Source organism: Microtus pennsylvanicus, chromosome 2 (assembly GCF_037038515.1).
Source record: "Microtus pennsylvanicus isolate mMicPen1 chromosome 2, mMicPen1.hap1, whole genome shotgun sequence".
Taxonomy (NCBI): Eukaryota; Metazoa; Chordata; class Mammalia; order Rodentia; family Cricetidae; genus Microtus; species Microtus pennsylvanicus.
In genome coordinates, this window is record NC_134580.1 from 107,417,570 (window position 1) to 107,440,437 (window position 22,868).

At 35.2% G+C, this 22,868-nt stretch overlaps 1 protein-coding gene across 1 annotated transcript; it reads left to right on the forward strand.

The window, feature by feature from the left end:
- The first annotated feature begins 9,446 nt into the window (after positions 1-9,446).
- LOC142845059 (olfactory receptor 4F3/4F16/4F29-like) lies at positions 9,447-12,450 on the forward strand. Its single transcript, XM_075963821.1, has 2 exons — positions 9,447-9,464; positions 11,530-12,450. Exons 1-2 carry the CDS (start codon positions 9,447-9,449, stop codon positions 12,448-12,450), a joined length of 939 nt encoding a protein of 312 aa, XP_075819936.1.
- The last annotated feature ends 10,418 nt before the right edge of the window (positions 12,451-22,868 follow it).

The following is a 22,868-nucleotide window of genomic DNA, read 5'->3' on the forward strand; positions in this document are numbered from 1 at the left end:
TACATGGACGACATCTTGTTATCCGATTCAAACATGGATACCTTGAACAGACTGTTTGAAGAAATAAAGATACTTTTATCTAAATGGGGATTGCAAATCGCTCCTGAAAAGATTCAGAAGGGAGATTCTGTTAATTATTTAGGTTATAAAATAGGTTTGCAAAAAATTAAGACACAAAAAGCACAAATTAGGAGAGATCTCCTACGGACTCTTAATGACTTTCAAAGACTGTTAGGAGACATTTCCAGTCTACGACCAGCTATTGGAATAACACCTGATCTAATAATTCATTTGAACAAAACCTTGGATGGTGATAAAGATTTAAACAGTCCCAGAGAATTAACAGCTGAAGCAGAAAAGGAACTGACAATGATTGAGGAAAAATTACAACAGGCACACGTGGACAGGGTGAATCCAGAGCTCGATTGTATTCTTGTCATACTACCATCAAAAATTTCTCCTACAGGAATTTTAATGCAGAGAGATGATATTATTTTGGAATGGATCTTTTTACCACATAAACCAAGTAAGAAACTGAAAACTTATGTGGAAAAAGTCTCTGAGTTAATTATAAAAGGCAAGCTGAGACTTCGTCAACTAGCAGGCATAGACCCAGCAGAAATTATAGTGCCCTTCACTGCTGATGAACTAAAGAAATTATGGGAAGATAATGAACCATGGCAAAGAGCTTGTGCTAATTTTTTGGGAGACATTAATAACAACTATCCAAAAAGCAAGCGGCTTAACTTCATAAAGAGAACTTCTTGGATTCTTCCTCGAATCGTCCGTGATGCTCCAATAACTGGAGCCCGTACATTCTATACTGATGCCAATAAATCAGGGAAGGCAGGTTACAAATCAGAAGACTTGGATAAGGTGGAACAAAGTCCGTATAATTCTGTCCAGAAGGCAGAATTACATGCCATTCTTATGGTGCTAAGGGATTTTAAAGAACCTATTAATATAGTTACAGATTCACAATATGCAGAAAGAGTTATGTTACATATTGAAACTGCTGAATTTATACCTGATGATACTGAACTAACCTCATTGTTTCTCCAGGTTCAAGATTTGATCAGGAACAGGCTTTGCCCTATGTACATAACACACATCCGATCCCATACGGGTCTGCCAGGTCCTCTAGCACAAGGTAATGCAGAAATTGATCAATTACTGATTGGTAGTGTGCTACAAGCCTCTGAATTTCATAAAAAACATCATGTTAATAGCAAAGGTTTGAAGAAAGAATTTTCAATTACATGGCAACAAGCTAAGGAGATTGTAAAGAAATGCCCTACTTGCTCTTTCTATAACCAAACGCCACTGCCTGCAGGGGCTAATCCAAAGGGCACCCAAAGGAATGAAATCTGGCAGATGGATGTGTTCCACTTTGCAGAATTTGGCAAATTAAAATATGTTCATCACACCATTGACACTTATTCAGGCTTTCAGTGGGCAACTGCTTTAAGTTCAGAAAAAGCTGATTCAGTAATCACTCATTTATTAGAAGTCATGGCTATCATGGGTATACCTACACAAATAAAAACGGACAATGGTCCTGCTTATGTTTCTAGGAAAATGAAACGGTTTTTTTGATTATTACAATATCAAGCATGTTACAGGTATACCATACAATCCTATAGGTCAAGCAGTCATAGAAAGATCAAATCGAACTATAAAAGATATGTTGAACAAACAGAAAGGGGTTGAAAACACCCCCAGAAATAGGCTACATAATGCTTTGTTAACCTTGAATTTTCTCAATGCTAATGAGAAGGGAACAACGGCTGCAGAAAGACATTGGATAATGGAAAAGTCTACTGAACTAAATCAACCAGTTTATTTCAAGGATGCGCTGACCTCACAATGGAAGCCAGGATATGTGCTACGTTGGGGAAGGGGTTTTGCTCTTATCTCCACAGGTGAGGAAAAATTGTGGATACCATCAAAATTAATAAAGGTTCGGTTTGAAGAAGAGAAGCCACTTGGAAAAGATAAATAACAATTCTTTTATAAGGATGGCGAACATACTGATGGTAAGAAATACAGATAGGTTGGAGGCAGGGTTCTTTTCTTATCTCCACAGGAAAATACTCATCTTCAAAAAAATTGAGGGACCCTGAATATTTAATTACTGATGGATGGACACATTTTGTAAGTATTAATTTTTATTTATATGTCTTATTAAACATTTCTTTATAAATATATAGAGCTGGTTTTGAAGTTAGACTCTGGCTCAGTCCCTCTCCAATTCCAAGCCTGTTAGTAAGAGAAAAACCCAGAGTTTCTGGAGTTTCTGTCTCATGTCAAGAGCCATGATATGGGACAGAAAGAAATATGAGTTTAGAAAACATCCTTGCTTTTCTTCATATCTATCATACTTTTCATTGAATATATATATCATGCCTTTTATTGAATATATATATGTATGTATATCTATGTCTATATGATTAATGTTTAAGTTTTTCACAATGAACAATGAGTTTTTCCCCGAAGTGACATTTGAAGTTTCCAGGAAGAAGATGGGGCCCCACAACAACAACTCTACCTGGTTGATATGACGTCATGATACTGATAGCGCTACTACAAGACCTGTTTTGGATACCAGCTGCACAAGACGATCCCAACTTGGTTAGCTGAAATGGTGCACATCTTGTACAACATTCTGGCCAGACCTCCACAAAATACTCAGAGACTATTTGCAATTTTAAAAGACATTGATCTTGAAATTTAACCATCATTTTACTTTTACAGGATCCCCCAGAAAGAACGTCGCCCCCATGACAGCTGGAAGTAATTCTAGAGGACGACGTCCCCTCTCCCAGTAAAGTTTACCCCTGGGTTTAGGGGCATCATTTAGGGGTTGGGAGGTTGGGGGAGGAATTTTATAAGCTCAGGGATCATTTTGAAAAAAAAAAAAAGAGGGAATGATGGGATAATAGATTTATAATTGTGAGTTACTGCTTTTAGACAAATATATTGGTATCAATTCTTGTATATTGAAACAAAGTTAAATTATATTGACTATTGTATGCATGCATGTTTCTATGTCTGTTTAAAACATTTTTATGTATTGACATATATTGTATTGATATATATATTGTATACATTTACCATATTGCAATGTACATTTCTACCTCTTATTAAGATACTTATATAATGTTTGTGCATTGATATATATTTACCATATTGCAATGTATATTTGTACAGTGTTTATATTTGGAGGTCATTATCCTCATTTGTTACACAGTTGTTTATTGTCTTAGTCTTTAAGTTAGATAGATATTGAGAATTATATAGATAAATAGTCATCTAAGTTTGTCATTTATAATCAGACTAATCAGGTTCTTTAGATATATAGAGATTATACTCAGTATAGATAGATAATCTTCAACCTCTTCAAAGAGCTGTAGAAAATGGCCTTTAATCTAACTCAGAGTTTCGTGATAGTGAGACACAATTGCTCCTGGCAACACCACTCCATTCCCGAGAGAATGTTGAACACCAAAGACACTCCACCTGGAGCCTTTCTATTTGGCAGAACTGGCCTTTGGGCAAAGAAATGCCTATACCTCAACCTCTGACACAGATACAGAGCGTGCATCAATGGATAAAACAGGACTGTCATATCCTGCCAAGACAGGGTAAGATAGTTTTGAAAAGTTCCTTGCCTTTAATAATGGTATGTCAGTTATGTTAGGCCTTAGCCAAAATTGGTTGACTCAACATTGCAAACGAGACTTTGGGTGATTGCCCAGGTAGTCAGTTGTCTCTGTCAATTGTTGCACATTTTGGATATATCTCGTTTGTTGAGTAGTGTTTATTCCCTTCTCAGATCTTTGACTGAGTTGAAGATTATATAATTGTAGTTACTCTTTACATTATTTGGACTCCTTGAGATAGAATGTTTAGCAAAGCTTTTGTTCTCAATATTGTTTGTTATATTTATTATTTGTTGTTATTGTATGTAGTTGTATTTGGTTTAGTTCTGTCTTATTTAGACAAAAAGGGGAGATGTAGGGATAAGTCCCGCCCCTTAGGGGGTGTGTTCGCCTCGGGCTAATGTCTGCCTACAAATTTGGCGAGTGTGCTCCGAGCTGTCTCTTCTACTCTCCTGGTCTCCGCGGGAACGGTGGTTCTGTAAGTCTATTTCTACATTAAAACTATATATATATATTTTTACAAACTGTCTGCATTCGTTTACGCCGCTACAGTAACCCAGTCACAGAAAGACCATTATCATATGTACTCATTCATATGTGGTTTTAAAACATAAAACAAAGAAAGCCAGCCTACAAACCACAATCTCAGATAACTTAGAAAAATGATGACTTAGACTAAGAGAGACTTACACATATCTAATCTACATGGGAAGTAGAAAACAGAAACAGACAAGATATCCTGGGTAAATTGGGAGCTGGACCTTGGGGGAGGATTGAAGCAGGGAGGGGAAAGGGAGGGAAGGGAGGAGAGAAAAATGTAGAGCTCAATAAATATTAATAAAAAAGAAAACAAAGAATTGTTGGTTAGAAAAGTGAAATCCTTAATCATTACTGTTGAGGTGATAGGTGGAGCCACTATGGAAATCAGTGTGGAGGCATCTAAAATATACTGACTAATATTCATAGCACTGAACGGTACTATGAACATTACTGGAGGAGAAAAGTATTAATCAATTTCACCCAGCCACAAACCCTGTAAGTTACAATAGAAACATATCTGCATGATACATGCATTCGTGCAATAGTGACACAAATGCCATGGAACTAACAAACTGTTGTTTGATTGGATTCAAGACATATACAATGATATGAACGCCATATTTGAGACTGCTAATTATGTCAAGAACATGAGACTACATAGGCAAGAGACACTATATAAAATATACTATAATTATTCTGCTAACAAAATGACTCTAAATAACATTACTATACCCATAGATTAGGCAGTTACTCAGTTCTCATCAATGAAAATTCTTGCAGTAGAGGGTAGTTAACACAGAGGCCCACAACTTGTCACCAGGAATAGGATGAGAGACTTCAGACCACTTATCTTTAAATGTGATGACTGTATTACTGATCCTCCCTCAGGGTTCAGAAATCTATATGGAAGAATAGATAGAAAGATCATAAGAGCCAAAGGTGGTGGATCTTAAACTTTAAGGAAACAACATGGATGTTGGGCAAATGAACTGTCAAAGACTATAATTGCATGCACAATATCCAGCAAGTCCAAAACAGAAAATACCCTATCATGAAGAAAGGGAAATAGGCATAAGTTTCTACTCCAAGAAGCTATTTACAATTGAATGATGTTGGCAAAGTGAAAGTCAGTTTCTTTCAGTGGAGTGACACTGGGTATATGACCCCAGAGAAAGCTATATGCTCAAGAAATACTTGATCAACACAAAACAGACTCTATGATTTTGTTTTTGTTTGTTTGGGTGTTTATTAAAGCTTTTATTTGTTTTGTGGTTTTTTTTCAGAGAGGGTAAGAATATGAATTTGGAAGAGTAGGGATGTGTTGTGGGGAGGAGTTGAATTTAGGGGAAGGAATATAATCAAATTACATTGTATTAAATTTTTTTCTTTTTATTTTTTATTGAAAAAAAAATCCTGCCTCCTCCCAGCCTTCCATTTCCCTCCCCCTCCTCCCACTCCTCTTCCCCTCCCCCCATTTCTCTTTCCCCCCTCTCCAGTCCAAAGAGCAGTCAGGGTTCCCTGCCCTGTGGAAAGTCCAAGGTCCTCACCCCTCCATCCTGGTCTAGGAAGGTAAACATCCAAACTGGCTAGGCTCCCACAAATCCAGTACATGAAGTAGGATCAAAACCCAGTGCCATTGTCCTTGGCTTCTCATCAGCCCTCATTGTCCGCCATGTTCAGAGATTCCGGTTTTATCTCATGCTTTTTCAGTCCCAGTCCAGCTGGCCTTGGTGAGCTCCCAATAGATTAGCTCCACTGTCTCAGTGGGTGTGGGCACCCCTCACAGTCCTGCCTTCCTTGTATGAAAATATTCAAAAAATTAAGAGAAGAAAAATTTAAAATAGAACTATCATATTACCAGCTATACCAACCATGGTCACATAATAAAGGACCCTGTCTTACTTAATTTTCCATTTATATGAGATAAAACACCATGACCAAAGCAACTGCAAGAAGGAAGAGATTATTTAGATTTATAGTTACATAGACCTAAGCATCTATGATTTCAGAGCAGGAGCATGGTGACAGGAACCAAGAACTTATATACTTGTTATAAACACAAAACAGACTGCACTGGGAGTGCTGCGAGGCTTTGAACCCTCAGAGCCCATCACAGTCACCTACTTCTACCAGGTACTGTGTAGCTCCTAAACCTACCCAAACAGTGCCACCAGCTGGGGACCAAATATTCAAACATTTGAGCATATGGGATATATTCTTATTTGAATGACCACAGGAAATATTCTACTGCAAAGATATTTTTATATTCATGTTTTTGCTTTTCTATTTACAATAGCTAGAGAAAGGAATAAGTCACAGATAATACACACAAAGAAATTTTACTGAGCACAAAACAATGAGTTATGATGTTTAAAATTTTTATAATAAGTATTAGTTTTGTAAAGAAAGATTGTATGGAGTTTGAGTCATCTGTGAGGGGTCAGTTCTCTTCTTCCACATGTTAGCTCCAGAGATTGCACTCAGGTCCTCAAGCATGATAGTAAGTGCCTTTACTCATTGAGCCAACACATTGGTCCAGTATATTTGTAATCCTTTGATTATTTATGTTTAACATTGAGAAAATATTTACCTTGAAGAACGAAGTAATTGCAATAAATAATTAACAGTTATTGGATCTAGGTAGCTTAATGAGACCAAAACAATTCCACTTTCTCTCTATATCTGAGTTTCAGAGTTCTTTGGACACACTGACCAAAACAAATAATTCTCTGGAGAAAAGTTCTGTAACCATGAGCTCCTTCAAAGCTGTCATGCTTTTCCATTGTCCTTGGTCAGAGACTCAAAAGGTGTATATAATTAGCTTCATATATTCCTAATGGAGGATTCCATGTGGCACTTTATCTGAGAGGACACAGGGAAACCTGGCTCTACAAGATGTTGTTATCATTCAGGTAAAATGGAGAGATGGAAATAAACTTATCAGTGTATAAGTGGATTATTCACAGATTTTAGTTTGTGATTAGTGTTGCTGTGGGTCTGAGTTGCATCCTAAAGTACTTGAGGAAGTCTAGGGCAAAGTAGAGTACAGGGAAGAAAAGGAATTGAACAACACAGAAGGATGATTGTAACAGTATTCACTGTGTGAAAAGGCTTTGAATTTGATTGGAAAGAGATCAAGGAGGGGTAAATGAAGTGATTTGGAGGGAGAAAAGTGGAGGGAGAAATGATGTAATGAGATTACAGCATAATCACAAAAATAAGAGAAAAATGTCTAGAAAATGTTAGAAAAAGCAAAACAATTGACTGCATTTGAGCTAGAATCACATTATATATAGGGGAATATAAATAGGACTAGAAAATGCCAAAAACATTGTAATGTTTTGTGTGAAACTTCTGCATTAATCTGTTATTCTATGCTCAGAAATGATAAAATGATATAATCTCCTACTGAATGACAAATAGCTTGTTAACACATACAAATAAAATGGAAGGATTTGTTGCCTTTTCTTTCAGTTTTTTCCAAAAAGAGGAAAATAAGCATACCATTTTTTATAATATAGTAGCAAATTTTATTAGTAAGTTTGCAAGATGAAAGTGCCTCATGTATTCCTGAATAGGAAATAGTGCTTACCATGTAGAAAATAAGACCCAGTGCTGAAATCATAGTATCCCATATAATTTTATTTTTTTCATCATGATAGGTGCAATTTCAGAACACAGTGATTCCTGAGGTGCCAGGAGCTATATTTATTTCTTGCTTCATTTTAAAGAACGTAAATTATACTGATAATTTTGTTTCTAAACTATAAGTATAGTGGAGAAGGTTTAAAAATTTTGCCAAACAGATTCAGTAGAATGTGAAAAAAAATCATTAATACAAAGGCATTGCAAAAGCTATTTAGACAAGTGTAATCATTGTAGTTTTGGACTTTCTGTTTATTATCATTTATTTATCCAGCATTCTCTATTCAGTTTTAATAATATCATTTTTCTTCAGTTTTCTCTGTTGCTTCAGAACTCTGCCTACACTATCTCAATAAACTATACACCTACATATAGAGTTGTTAATCGATAAATAACATCTTTTCGCATTCTACAGTAAAATATAATGGCATTTTGAAATTTTCAGGCAAATGGATGGATCTAGAAAAACCATACTGAATTAGGTAACCCAGACTCAGAAAGACAAGTATAATACACTCACTCATAGTGACTTTCAAACATAAAGAAAAAAATCAGCCTACAGTTCACAATGTCATAGATGCTAGTCAACAAAGAAAATCCTAAGAGAGCTTTACGAGGCTTTACTTAGGAGAAAAAATCAAGATCTCCTGAGTAAATTGGGAGCATGGGAGTCACAGAGAGGATAGAAAGGGAGAGAAGAGGAAGGAAGGGGAGTGAAGAATATGTGTATCTCAGTAAAAGGAATAAAAAAGAACATCTTTTAGCAAATATTTGCTTCTTTATTTTTACAGTTTTTCTGATTTTAAGGTTTGGGACGAGAAGACAGGTAAAAAGATGTAAGACTAAGCCTCATAGGCTGGTGTCTAATGGAGGAGGGTTTAATGAATTATATTTTTGATGAGTAGTAAATACAGACCAACTGTTCTTTGAGAGCAAGTGAACTAAGAATACATTCATTTATTTGCCAGACTATAAACACGAACATTAAAGTATTGTTAAATAAGTGTGCTACTATGTTTTCAATCTGTATTTTTGGTGCTTACTGCTAATGAACATTCACTTTTTAAATTGGTTTATCTGACGTGTTGGGTCCTATTATTGACAAGTGATAGTAACAAAATGATAACATTTATTGAAGACTCACATTTGTATACTTACTTATGGAGTATATGGTTAGGATATTCATTTTAGGCTGGAAGTTAAATATAAATCAATATATTTATTTGTTCAGTAGATAAGTAAAACCAATTCACAGATTTTTATACAATTAGCATGGTATTAAACTACCAGTAAAGTATGGCATTAATCTTGGTTTTTGAACCAAACCCTTATCTTAACTAGTATCTATGTTAATTCTTTAAATAGAACAAAACCCTAAATTATAATGTGACAACCCATTTTACAGAGATATGAACATATAGTTACTATTACATTATGTCATCTTGCCAAGGATTCAGTTCATTTGGAATTACTTCAGGGCAGTGACTTCTGTTATTCCCAGTACTTCAAAAACTGATTGTCTCCATGAATGTAGTTTGGATGCTTATCTTGTCACAATGTCAATTGCTAGAAAACTTTCTTGTTTCAAAGAATAAAATTATGTATCAATCTAACTCTGTTTGGTGAGTTAGTCTCATGTCCAGTTAGCTCAATTAAAGTATAGTATTTTAATGTTAATTTGTAAGCAAGACATGGCAAAGGGACACATTTCATAATCTTGATGTTAACTATTTTGCAGTGAAGTTAGAAGTTAGGGAATATATGTCAGAATAAGGTCTGTAGCCTTTGCTATAGATATCAATATGGATAGTTAAAAATGATGAGTAGCTTTTTATTCTGTAATTGAACTGATAACATATTAGTCTTCAAATGAAAGTGTAAAGACCTTGGGGATGAATTTTGATTTTAGTATTTACTAATCTTCCACCTCACGTGGAATAGCTGTGAACTCACTCTAGTTTGCAAGTAGAGGGATATTGAATTTATAAATAGCTCAACATGACCGCATGACTGGCAGCAGCTTCTCTGCATGACTACAAATTCATATTATATGAGCATAATAGGAAACCTTTCTTCCTCTAGTTTTATGAAGGCACAATTAACAAATAGATTTTGTAATATTTATATTGAATAGCGAGATGTTTTATATATGTGAATATATAAAATACAAAAATATATAAAAACCTTAAAATACATGTGCATGTTGTGAGCTAACCAGCTTAGTTGCCACCCATACTGATTAGAAAATGAATGGCGAAGTTCTGCACTTACCAATTTTCATGTAAGTACTACTGTTAGTGACAGTCACCTCACTGTGCCATGAATCTCCAGAAGCTACCCATCCTGTCTAATTATGCATTTCCCTTTTTACAAATATCTCCATTTTCCCCTTTCTATCCCATCCCATTTGCTCATGATCTGTTGTTATATTTTCTGCTTCTATGAGTTTAGAGTCCCTAGAGTCCATGCCGTCTGATACATTTCAGCATTAGACTCTCCATGTTTCTTTAATTCAGTTAGCCCATTGGCCTCTAGTCTTATTGTGGTAAAAGAAAAATAGGATTTCTTTGTTTGAAGGAGAACAAAGAATAGTCCATGTGTGTTAGAGTGTCTTTTCATGTGTGTGTTATCCACTCGTCTATTATTTATCACATCTTATTTACACATATTGCTTCTAATTTGTGAATGTTACATTTTCTGGATGTATATTCTTCACATTAGAATTGTTATATCATATAATATATCTATATTTATTTTAAAAATTAAATTTACTATTATTATTATTACTATTATATTGTATTGTGATTTTATATATATGAGTATGGTCAGTGTATACTGGATGTGTGTGTGTGTACATGTACGTGCATATAAAATAATACAGACTCGTGTACATTGGAGGTCAGAAGACAATGTTCTGGGTCCTGCTTTCTCATTCTCTACCTGATTCCTTTGAAACGGTGTCTCATGCTGAGCCTGGATCTAGTCTGGCAGTCCCCAAGCTCAAGTGATCATTTATTTCCAGCTTTCACAACACTGTAGGTACAGACACACACAGTCACAATTAGCTTCTTGTTTGGATGCTGGGATCTGAACACAGGTTATCACAATTACACAGTGAATGCCCTTACCAGTCAAGGTATCTCTCTAGCTTAATATTTCCAGTTTTTAGTCTTCTCCATTGCTCTTCAACTGTTTTATTCTGGGCCTACACCTCTTTATCATTTACGGTGTTGAGAAGCTAATATAGGTCCTTATTCATCTGTAATTTTATTTCATTGGGCTACAAACGCAGTCTATATTTTTAATTTTTTGAAGGACCTCCACAAATTATTTTTCTTCCTAAATAAATAGACTAATTCATATTCACATCAAATTTTTTAAAAACAACCAATATTTGTTTTCTTTAAAAAATTAAAGCTTTTGAAATATAAATACAATTACCTCATTTCCATTTCCTTTCCTCCCCCAGCACTTCCCAAGCACCTTCTTTTGTTATCTTTGAAAACTGTGAGGTGATATTTTATTATGGTTTGAAGTCATGATCTCCTGATGACTAATGATGCCCAGCACTGGTTTATATATAAATGCAGGATTTTACCTTAATACAATTATAATTTATCATTTCTCCTGTTTCTTCTCTCAGGTAGCGCTGACAAAAAGGTCAGTGGAAGGAGTGAATCAGTCCGTGGTATCAGAGTTTGTGTTTCTGGGACTCACCAATTCTTGGAGTATTCAACTATTGCTCTTTGTGTTCTCCTCCATGTTTTATGTAGCAAGCATGACAGGAAACTCCCTCATCGTGTTCGCTGTGGCTTCTGACCCTCACCTACACTCTCCCATGTACTTCCTGTTGGCTAACCTCTCCTTCATCGACTTGGGTGTTTCTTCTGTTGTGTCCCCCAAGATGATTTATGACTTATTCAGAAAACACAGAGTCATCTCCTTTAGAGGCTGTGTCACTCAAATCTTCTTCATTCATGTCATTGGTGGTGTGGAGATGGTGCTGCTCATAGCCATGGCTTTTGACAGATATGTGGCCATATGTAAGCCTCTCCATTACTTGACCATTATGAGCCCGAGGATGTGCATCTTGTTTTTAGTGGCTGCCTGGGTGGTTGGCCTTATTCACTCTCTGGTTCAACTAGCTTTTGTAGTAGACTTACCTTTCTGTGGGCCAAATGTGTTGGACAGCTTCTACTGTGACCTTCCTCGATTTATCAAACTTGCCTGCATAGACACTTACCAACTGGAATTCATGGTCACAGCCAACAGTGGATTCATCTCTGTGGGCTCCTTCATCATACTGATCATTTCCTATATTGTCATCATAATCACTGTACAAAAACACTCGTCAAGGTCTTCTTCTAAGGCTCTGTCCACACTTTCAGCTCATATCTCTGTGGTTGTCTTATTCTTTGGTCCTTTGATATTCTTCTATAACTGGCCTTCTCCTTCAATACACCTGGACAAATTTCTGGCAATTTTTGATGCAGTTGTTACTCCTTTTCTGAATCCTGTGATATACACATTCAGAAATCAGGAAATGAAGGTAGCAATGAGGAGAGTACGCAGACAGCTACTTAGTTATAGGAAAACTTCTTAAATTGATGAGCTGAGGACTTTCTTCAATGAATGTAGAAGGTTACGGTCCATCAACCTCAGAAAAATATTTGCACACACACACACACACACACACACACACACACACACACATATATATATATTACACATACACAAATTATGTATATAACTTTGTCTTTCTCTATATGTTTACATATTCTTCTGATTAGTCTGGATTAATAATCTCTACTGAAAACAGAGAATCACATTTATTTACAAAGCAAAGATTATAATAATCTTGAACTTACATTCCTAAGGAATAGTGTTTACTTCGACGTAACTGATACTGAAGGCCTTTAGAAAAAGGAAAATTTCTCTCTTACTTCTTTTACACTTGTTTTATTCTTGAGTATTTCATGTAAGAATATTGGCTTCAAAAATTTCCATTCTTCTTTCTCCCCCCCTTTTATTTCTGGCGCCTCTTATTTCGTAACTCATTATGACTTCGTTAATTTAAAATATATTCAAATATATATGTTAAGACAATAAGATATAAATAAGATACTGAATCCATTGTGTTGCCCATGTGCATATGTGCTTACTATACATTGTCTCCAATGCAGGGATTTCTAGACAGTTTTCTTATAAAAGCTTATTCTACTGAGCCATTTGTCTGTCTCCTGTAGTTAGTTATGTTACTCATTTGGATTTTTTCTGCTGTGGAAGAAAATTCAAATCAGGAGAACACACACAGGGGTGCAATAGATGCTTGTTTTGTGTAGAAGAGTTGAAAACAATTTTGGAATACCAGCAAGGAACTAAGTAAACATGGTTTTTCTGTCAGATTAGCATTACCCTTTTCACATACATCATATTTCTATTCCTTTATATTTATTACTTTTTTCTTAGTATATTTCTATGTTACAGTAAAACTCAAGAATAAATTGTATAATATTTGAAAGGAGCAATTGAAGCAACATATATGTTTACTTTGTGAGTTCGTAAACAGGTACTAAGATACTGCATGTGTTGCTAGAAGAACTCTGTGATATGGAAGTAAAACCATCCCTGAAGATATTCTGCACTTTTATAGATCTCAAAGTTCAGTTCCTCCAGGTCCCAGTCATTTGCAGGTCATCGCCAATGTAATGACAGTCACCCGGCACATACACGCACCTGCATCATCAAATTTGGTGCACTCAGACAGACACAGCAGAGTTAATCCTTGCTCTTCACTACATGACATTTTCATTTCCATTGTTCTCATCCACTGGCTTGAGGTACAGCATGAGGTTAATTGGGATCAGACTTAACTGCAGTACTGAATGACTTCCATGTTCATAAAGTCTTGTTCACATAAGTAGCCACTGTACGTTCTTATGTTCTTTGTCCTTTACTGAGAAACCTGTGAGTGGTTGGTGTCAACCCTATGATTTGTTAATCAAAAAACATTTTCTAAATTTCCATGTTATTCAAATGATATTTCATCAAGCACAGGACACTTTCATAGCAGATGAAATGTGATAATGAGCTCACAACACATGAAACTCACTAGTCTACCCACATGCTTCATTCCTTATAAGCCAGTGATGAAAAACTTGGGCTAGGAATTGAGCTAATGGTTGTGGCTCCTATGTGGTAGGCACAGAAGTAGCTGTGCCAATCTTGCTAACAGTTCCCAGTTGTTCACTCTGTTCTGTAGTCGTACATTTTACTTGTGATTTTTCAAGCCTCTATTTTTTTCTTAGCTCCATTGCCCTTTTATGGTAAGAACTCACTATTCTAGACATCTCTGATTCTTTTATTATCTTTTATTTGTTCTTATAACCCTGCTCAAACTCTGAATATCTTTGCTTACATAAATTCTCTTCCATTATCAGAGTTTGTTATATTTTGTTTCTTGGATCTTGATTCATTCCCTGTTACATCTGTGAAACAATAAACAGAAAATTGAATTGCATTTATTTGTAAATGCATATATATATATATATATATATATATAATTGCAATATACAAGAAAGATCTGAAAGAACACAAACGACACAATGGTTATCCCAAAAGGAATAGGTAGGGATTTGTTTTGCCTGAGTTGTGAGATGCCCCCAGCATGCCCACCAAGAATCAATGAAATTAAGAGCCTGCATAATACTTATACAAATATTATAGGACAGACCATTTGTATTGGATAGCAAATTAATGTGTTCTTCCTTGGCGAAGATCATTTCTCCTAAAGTCAGCTTTCCTAAGCTGTGTGTAGTTCTCTGTGCAGGAATGAGCCTCTTGGGCTTTCCCTCATCCATTTTACCATGGATGTTGGCCCTGTTCACATCATGTTTAGACAATCATGCTGAGACTTTATGATTACAACTTCTGACATAACTAGAGGTCACAATCTCCTAGCAAACTCCCTGCCCGCTGACTCTTACATTCTTTGTGACCTCTTCTACAATTACTCCTGAACCTGAAGCATGGGAGTTGTTTTGTTTCAATAATGGTCTTCATCCATTCCAAAGAGGTGCTTCTTTGATGAGGAGTAAGGACATCACCTATCTGTGTGTATAAGGATAAATATTTAGAATGCAGTTAGAAATAACGCTGGCTTAATAAAGAGGCAGTTGTTGGTTTTTCCTCAAGATACATGAATTTCCTTCCCTGAGTAGCAGGCAAGGTTTCCAATTTCACACATAATTATCATTTTGTTGTACAATTCTTTTATTTGTTTGTTATTTGTTTATTTCTTTAGGTTTTTTAAGACAGGGATTCTTAGTGTAACTTTGGCTGTCCTGGAACTCACTCTGTAGACCAGGCTGGCTTGGTGCTCCCAGAGATCTGCCTGCCTCTGCTTTCTGTGTGCTGAGATTAAAGATGTGTGTTGCAACCATCTGGCTTGAGCAAGTTTTAAGAAGTTATGCATTTTTCCTTCTTTAATTTTTTAATTTCATTTTTTATTCCATCCATAGTTCTCACCCCAAATATCCCTGTCAGATCAAACCCCATCCACTCCTCCCAATGTGTAAGGGTTCCCATGGGAAGTTAACAAAGTCTGGCACATTAAGTTGGGGCAGGGCTAAGCCCCTCCCCCACACCCTGCATTAAGGCTGAGCATAGCATCCCACCATAGGGAATGTGCTCTAATAAGCTTGCTCATGCACCAGGGATAGATCCTGATCCTACTGCCAGGTGCCTCACGTATAGTCCAATTTTCACCCCTGTCTCTGACATAAGGAGGGCCTAGTTTGGTCCCATGTCAATTACACAGCTTTTGGTACAGGGTTCATGAATTTCCATGGGCATGGTCGAGATGTCTGTAGATTTCTCTATCATGATCTTGACCTCTCTTGCCTATATATTCCCTCATCCCTCTCTTCAATTGGATTCTCAGAGTTTGGCCTGGTGCGTGGCTGTGGATCTCTCCATCTGGTTCCATCAGTTGCTGGATTGTTGGCTCTTGTTTTTCCTGGCTACCCAGAACTGAAATAATCACACAGAAACTGTCTCATTTAAATCACTGCTTGATCCATTAATTCTAGCTTCTTATTGGCTAAGTCTTACAACTTAATATAACCCATTGTGTATTTCCACATGGCTGTCTATTACTCAAATGATTCTGGCATGTCTGTTTTTTGTGGGGCTACATAGCATCTTTGAGATGCCTCCTTCTTTCTCTCAGCATTCAGTTTAGTTCTCCCTGATATCTTCTTAAATTTCTTTCTTAGAGACTTAAAGTTCTTATCATACAGGCCTTTCACATATTTACCTAGAGTTAAGCAAAGATATTTTATGTTATTTGTGGGTATTTTAAAGGCTGATGTTTCTCTGATTTCTTTCCTGGCCCATTTATCATTTGTATGTAGTATGGATTCTGTTTTTTTTTTAGAGGTAATCTTGTAACCTTCCACATTACTGAAGGTGTTTATCAACTATAGGAGTTTCCAGATAGAGTTTTTTGGGTCACTTACATAAACTTATCCTGTCTTATCATAGTGAAAGTTTGACTTCTTCCTTTTTAATTTTTATCCTCTTGAATCTCCTTTTGCTGTTTTTGCTCTAGCTAGAACTTCAAGTACTATATTGCCTAGACATGGAGAGCCTTGTCATGTTCTTGATTGTAATGGAATCACTTTGAGTTTCTTTCTATTTTATTTTTCTGTTAATTTTTTGGGTTTTAAATATTGCTTTCATAATGTTTAGATATATTTCTTGTATTCCTGATCTCTCCAAGATCTTTATTATAAGGGTGGTTGAATTTTGTCAAAGGCATTTTTGGCGTCTAATGAGATGATCTTGTGTTTTTTTTCTTTCAGTTTCTTGATATGGTGGATTATATTGATAGATTTTTCAGATATTTAGCCAATCCTGTATATTTGTGATGAAGTCTACTTGGTCATGGTTGATTTTTTTTGATGTGGTTTTGGATTCTGTTTGTATGTTTACTGAGTATTTTTGCATCAATGTTTGTAAGTGAGATTGGGCTTTACTTCTCTATTTGTGTGGTTTGGTTATCAGAGTAACAGTAGTAGAGTTTGGGGATGCTTCTTCTGTTCCTAGTCCATGGAACAATTTGAAGACTTTTGGAATTAGTCCTTACTCAAAATTTTGGTATAATTCTGTGTTGAAGTCATCTGGTCCTGGGCTTTTTGTGGATGGGAGACTTTTAATGGCTATTTCAATTTCCTTTGGGTTACAGGTTTATTTAAATTGTTTTTCTTTTCTCAATTTAATTTGGTATACGGAATTTATCATTTTTTTAACTCTTTCTTTTAAATTTTCCAATTTTGTGGAGTACAGATTTTTTGAAGTGTGATCTGATGAGTCTCTTAATTTCCTCAGTATCTGTTGGTATTCCACTATTCATTTCTGATTTTGTTAATATGTATATTCTTTTTCTGACTTTTCATTAGTTTAGATGAGAGTTTGTCTATTTTACTGACTTTAAAGTGTTTCTTTATTTTTTTGAAACAAGGATCCAACTCTTTGTTTCATTGAATCTTTATATTGTTCTCTTTGCTTCTATTTTATTGATTTTTGCCTTCAATTTGACTCATAACATCTCACAGTTCCCTTGTTTTTTTTGTTAATTTTCAGTCTGGCAGACATATGTATTAGTAAGATAGGGGTGTTGAAATCTCCCATTATTAGCTTGTATGGGTTAATGTGCAAATTAAGCTTTTGTAATACTTCTTTTACAAATGTGGGTGCCCTTGTTTCGGTGGCATAAATATTCAGGATTGAGACTCCATCTTAATGGATTTTTCCTGTAATAAATATTAAATGTCCTTCTTCATTGCTTTTGATTGATCTTAATTTGAAGTCTATCTTGTGAGACATTAGCGTAGCTATACCAGCTTGCTTCTTAGGGTCTTTTGCTTGGAAAGTCTTTTTCTAATGCTTTACTCATAGGGAATATGTGTTGTTTCAGTTGAGATGTGTTTCTTGTAAATAGCGGAGGTTGGGTTCTGTTTTCATATCCATTCTGTTAGTCTGTATCTTTTCATAAACAAGTTGAGTCCATTCATATTAAGGAATATTAATCACCAGTGATTGTTAATTTCTGTTACCTTTAGCAGCGGAATGTGTGTGTTTCTCTTCTTTAGGATTTGCTCTTGTGAGATTATCTATTGCCTGTGCTTTTATGGGTAAAGCTAACTTACTTGGGTTGGAATTTTTCCCTCTAGTACGTTATGTAGGACTGGAAATGTGGATATGTATTGTTTAAATCTTGTTTTGTCATGGACTATCTTGTTTTCTCCATCTATGGTGATTGAAAGTTTTGCTGGGTATAGTAGTCTGGTTTGGCATCCATGGTTTTTAGTGTCTGTATAATACCTGTCAGGACCTTCTAGCTTTCAGAGTCTACATTGATAAGTCAGGTGTTATTTTGATGGGTCTGCCTTTATTTATTACTTAGCCTTTCCTTTACAGTTCTTTCTTTATTTTATATATTTTATATTTTGATTTTTTTGTGATGAATGAATTTTTTGGATCCATTCTATTTAGTGTTCTATATGTTTCTTGTATTTTCATAGGTATTTCCTTCTTCTTGTTGGTACAGTTTTCTTCTATGATTTTGTTTAATATATTTTCTGTGACTTTGAGCTGCTATTCTTCTCCTTCTATACCTATTATTCTTGTGTTTGGTCTTTTAATGGTGTCCCAAATTTCCTGGATTTTTGTGTTATGACATTGTTTCCTTTAATGGTTTTTTTTTTTTTTGACTGATAATTGTATTTCTTTTGCTTTTTCTGGCTTTGGATGTCTAGGTTTTTCTGTTGTAGGACTACAAGTTTCTGGTGGTACCAGATTGCTCTTTAGGTTGTTGAATATATTCTTGCATTGGTGTTTACCCTTCTGTTAGTCCAATTTGTACAGGTAGTGTCTTTGCCTCTTAGTTCAATTTTTGCAGTTGGTGTCTGTGTCTCAGTTATCCTGTCTTTTACCAATCTGTGCAGTTACTGTTTGTTTTAGGGAGTGGCTCTTGGTTCACTCTGTGTAGTTGCAGTCTGTTTGCTGCTGGTCACTCACTTCTGTTCAGTTCTGTGCAATCACAGTCTGTATCTCAGGCGGCTTCTGAGGTCACAGGAGATGAGTAGGCTTGTGATTGAAATGGAACACGTAGATTGCAGGACCTGATAGGTAGTGCTTGGGTACCCTGCCTATAAGAAGTTTTTCCTTGTAGCTGAGGTGCAGAAAGTGCCCATGTTTTGCCTAGGGCATAGATACTGGGCTGACCAGCTGAAATGCTGGTCACTCATCTCTTGGTTTGTTCTATGCAGTTGTAGTCCATGTCTCATGGAGCTGCTGAAGTTGCCTGGGATTTGTGGGTTTGGAGATGAAGTATTACTTGTCAATGCTATGCATTTTATGGTTGCTCTGGAGCAGGAAAATAATATGTAAATTTTGTAGAATAAAAGATTAAATTGCAGTATAGAGTGTCACAATTTCCTTATTCTGAACACACACACCTACACAGAAACACACACATACACACGAACAATTTTAGATGGCTTTTCTAAGTAAAAAAACAAGATGACCTCTATATCTATAAGACATCAGGACAATTTTTCAGGAGGATCTTCTCCCTACTTAGGTGATTTTAATTTTAGGCAAAATGAGATTAAAACCAATCATAATGTACATATTCTCTCTCTCTCTCTCTCTCTCTCTCTCTCTCTCTCTCTCTCTCTCTCTCTGTGTGTGTGTGTGTGTGTGTGTGTGTGCACATACAACTTGCAGTATTTTCTCCATTATGGAGAAGAAAACATAAAATGTATTGTGAAGGTATTCACATACATTGCTGGAATAACTTGAAAGAGAATATCCACTGAAAAATATCTAATACAGAAATCTTCCAATTATGTGGGTGCAATTTGGATTCTAATTTACAATGGGGACTGGAAACATGCGATTTAGAATTTAGGGATTGTTTTGCTGTACTTTTAACAATCTCTGATAAGTGGTTTTCATTCATTGTAAATAAATAATGATACATATAAAATGTATCATGTCAAGATAGACGGTTATTTAAATGAAATTTTTCCAGTTTTTAAATAGATAATACTATGTAATACAAATCCTGATGAAGGATCAGATGATCTGATGGAAACTGTGTTATTAAAACAAATTTCATGAAAACATCTGGCAATGACATAATTACTCATTATATGGCCCAATTCTTTCCTAATTTGATATTATTTTCCCAACTCTGTTCATCTCTCAGATTTAAGCAGACAAAAGGTATAAATATTTCACCTCTCCAGTTACACCCATTTTCCTTTTCTCTCGTATTTGTGGATTTATTAAGCAGCAGTCCACACCCTTGACACGAGTACGCCATTCTTTGTTGCAGCCATTTCCTTACAAGTTGTAGAAAATCAAATCACAGTATAATTCACTGTTGCTACACCCTTACTATGCTGTGGTACTTACTGGAAATAAATCTATTTTTGTCTACATTCATGTTTATTTACTTGTACAACAGTTTATTAGATGATGTTCTATCGTCTGTTCTTTGTATAAACTGTGAAACTCTTCTTATATAGTAGCAACATTCTTTCAGGGGGTTGTAGGAATTAACATGTGTGGAGCATTGTTTCTCTGTTATTCTTAGTTGATAGATATTTTGACATTGTAGTTATAGGTCACAGTTTTACTGAAAATGAGGTCTTTACACAAATTCTTCTTCTTAAACTACACTATAATTAAATATTAGTTTGATTTAACCCTGTGATGATAGGTATACTTTGAGAGAATATTTATCTATTATTAAAGAATAATAGCAGTGAGAATTTTCTGCACTGAGCAGGATCTCACTATGTACCTCTAAATGTTTTGAAAGTCACTATTTAAGGCTGGCTTCAAACTCACTGAGTTCTATGTGCCTCTGCCTTCTGATTTCGGAGATTAAAGTTGTTTGCCACCATGTTAACTTTTAAACTTTCAAATTCACATAGTTTAATGATATCATAATAACCCTGGTTTCTTTTGTTCTTCTCATTAATATCATACTGTGAGCTACAGAAATTCTTTGGTCAAATAGACGAAAACTAAATACTCTAGAGAAAAGAATTCTATAACCACAGGATGCTTTTAAATTGCTATGTTTTTAGAGTATACCTTGTCTGTGGCCTCTTGAGGTACATATAATTAGCTTCTTATCTCCCTAATGGAAGATTCTATGTGGCATTTTATGTGAGGGCACACAGAGAAGCTTGACTCTCCTAAGATGATGTTGTTATCATTCAAGTAAAATGCATGGCTGGAATTAAACTTAGCAATGCTTGGGTGGCTAATTCCTAGATGCTAGTTTGTGCTTGGAATTACTGTGAACAAGAGTCACATCCTAAGGGCTTGAGGAAGACCAGCAAAGTAGAGAGCAGTCAGGAAAAGGAATTGAATGCACAGGAGGATAGCTGATAAACAGTAACTGAAGTATTGGCAAAAGCTAAGTTACCGACTGCCTATGAGCTAAAACCACGTTGTAAATGGCCTTGAGAAGTCAAACAACCTTGTAACAATTTCTACTAAGTTTATGTAGAAATATAATTAATCATTCTTTGTTCACTTATAACTGATTGAATGAATGATATAATACCTACAAACTGGTAACTAATGAAATACCAATGATACTTATAATCATTTGCAGTTTTCTCCTTTCTTAGTTTTAAAAATAGGTTGAGTGTGAACAACTCACCTTCTACAAAATGTTTGATATATGTTCGGTAAAACGATGCAAATTTGTGAGAGATTTTCATGCTTTTCAGATCGGAAGAGTGTTATGAAAACCTGACCAGAAGTAAATTTTAACACGACAACAAAAGCCTCAATGTTGAAAATATATGTTGTGACAAAATGTCATTTTAATTTCAGAACAAAATGGTATTTAAAATATAAAAGGTTTAATTATTTTCTTGCTTTCATCTGTGGTATAAAATATAAAGTTTGAATGTTTGAATTAATTTGATTCTGATCAGTGTTCATATTAGGAAGACTAAAGATGTATGAGGTGACTTTTACCTAATTATGTATTTGAATAAGATACAGAGCTATTTATATCTCCCAAACTATTAAATAAATGTAGTCATGTCTTAAATTAGGCCAACCATATTTGGTTAGGTTTCTTTGGATTTAAGAAATGCTTTGAAAGTATAAGCATAGTCAAAATACAGACAGATTCAACTGAGGGGAATAAGTTCATAATTTAAATATTTTTTGCCTATTTTACAGTAAGCTTTCTCAATTTTCTATCCCTATTATACACCAACTTTTCAAATTTCATAGTCTTCCTATGAACATTCTACATGACCTAAATTTAGATTTTTTTTCTTTATTCTTATTTATCCCTTTATTACTGCTTTTTGAAGACTGAGAATAATTTTGTGTTTGGAAGGAAATTACCCCAGGGAAGACAATTTTTAAATCTCAGCAGTACTTTAGGGGAGGAAGGAGAGAGAGGGGCAGAAGAAAGATAGAGACTGAGAAAGAAGGTAAGAATGTGAAGGAGAGACAAAGAGAGAGAGAATTAGTTAAGGTGACATGGAAATCAAGTACATGAAGGGAAAAGAACTTTAAAGAAAGAGTAAGGAAGCCCTGAGAACCAGAGGAAGTATGCTTAAGACAGGCTTAGGGCAGAGTTAGAATGCTTAAAGAAAGGATTACAGTTTATTTTCTCTATCATTTCATAATTCTATCCAATCTTTAATATTATATAATCATGTCTATTTTGTAGTTTTAAAAAACATAAATAGAGAATTTTCAAATTTCATCAAATATGTATTTATTTTTCCCTCATTTTCTAGGTTTTCAGAGTCTAAATTTGGTATGCACTAATGAGAAGACAGATGTAAATTGAGCTGTATAGAGGTTGCTGTTTGAGAAATAAACCAATGAATTCAATTTTTATTGAGTACTAAACATATATATGATGTTCTATGAGAGCAAATGCACCAATTTCACATTTGATAT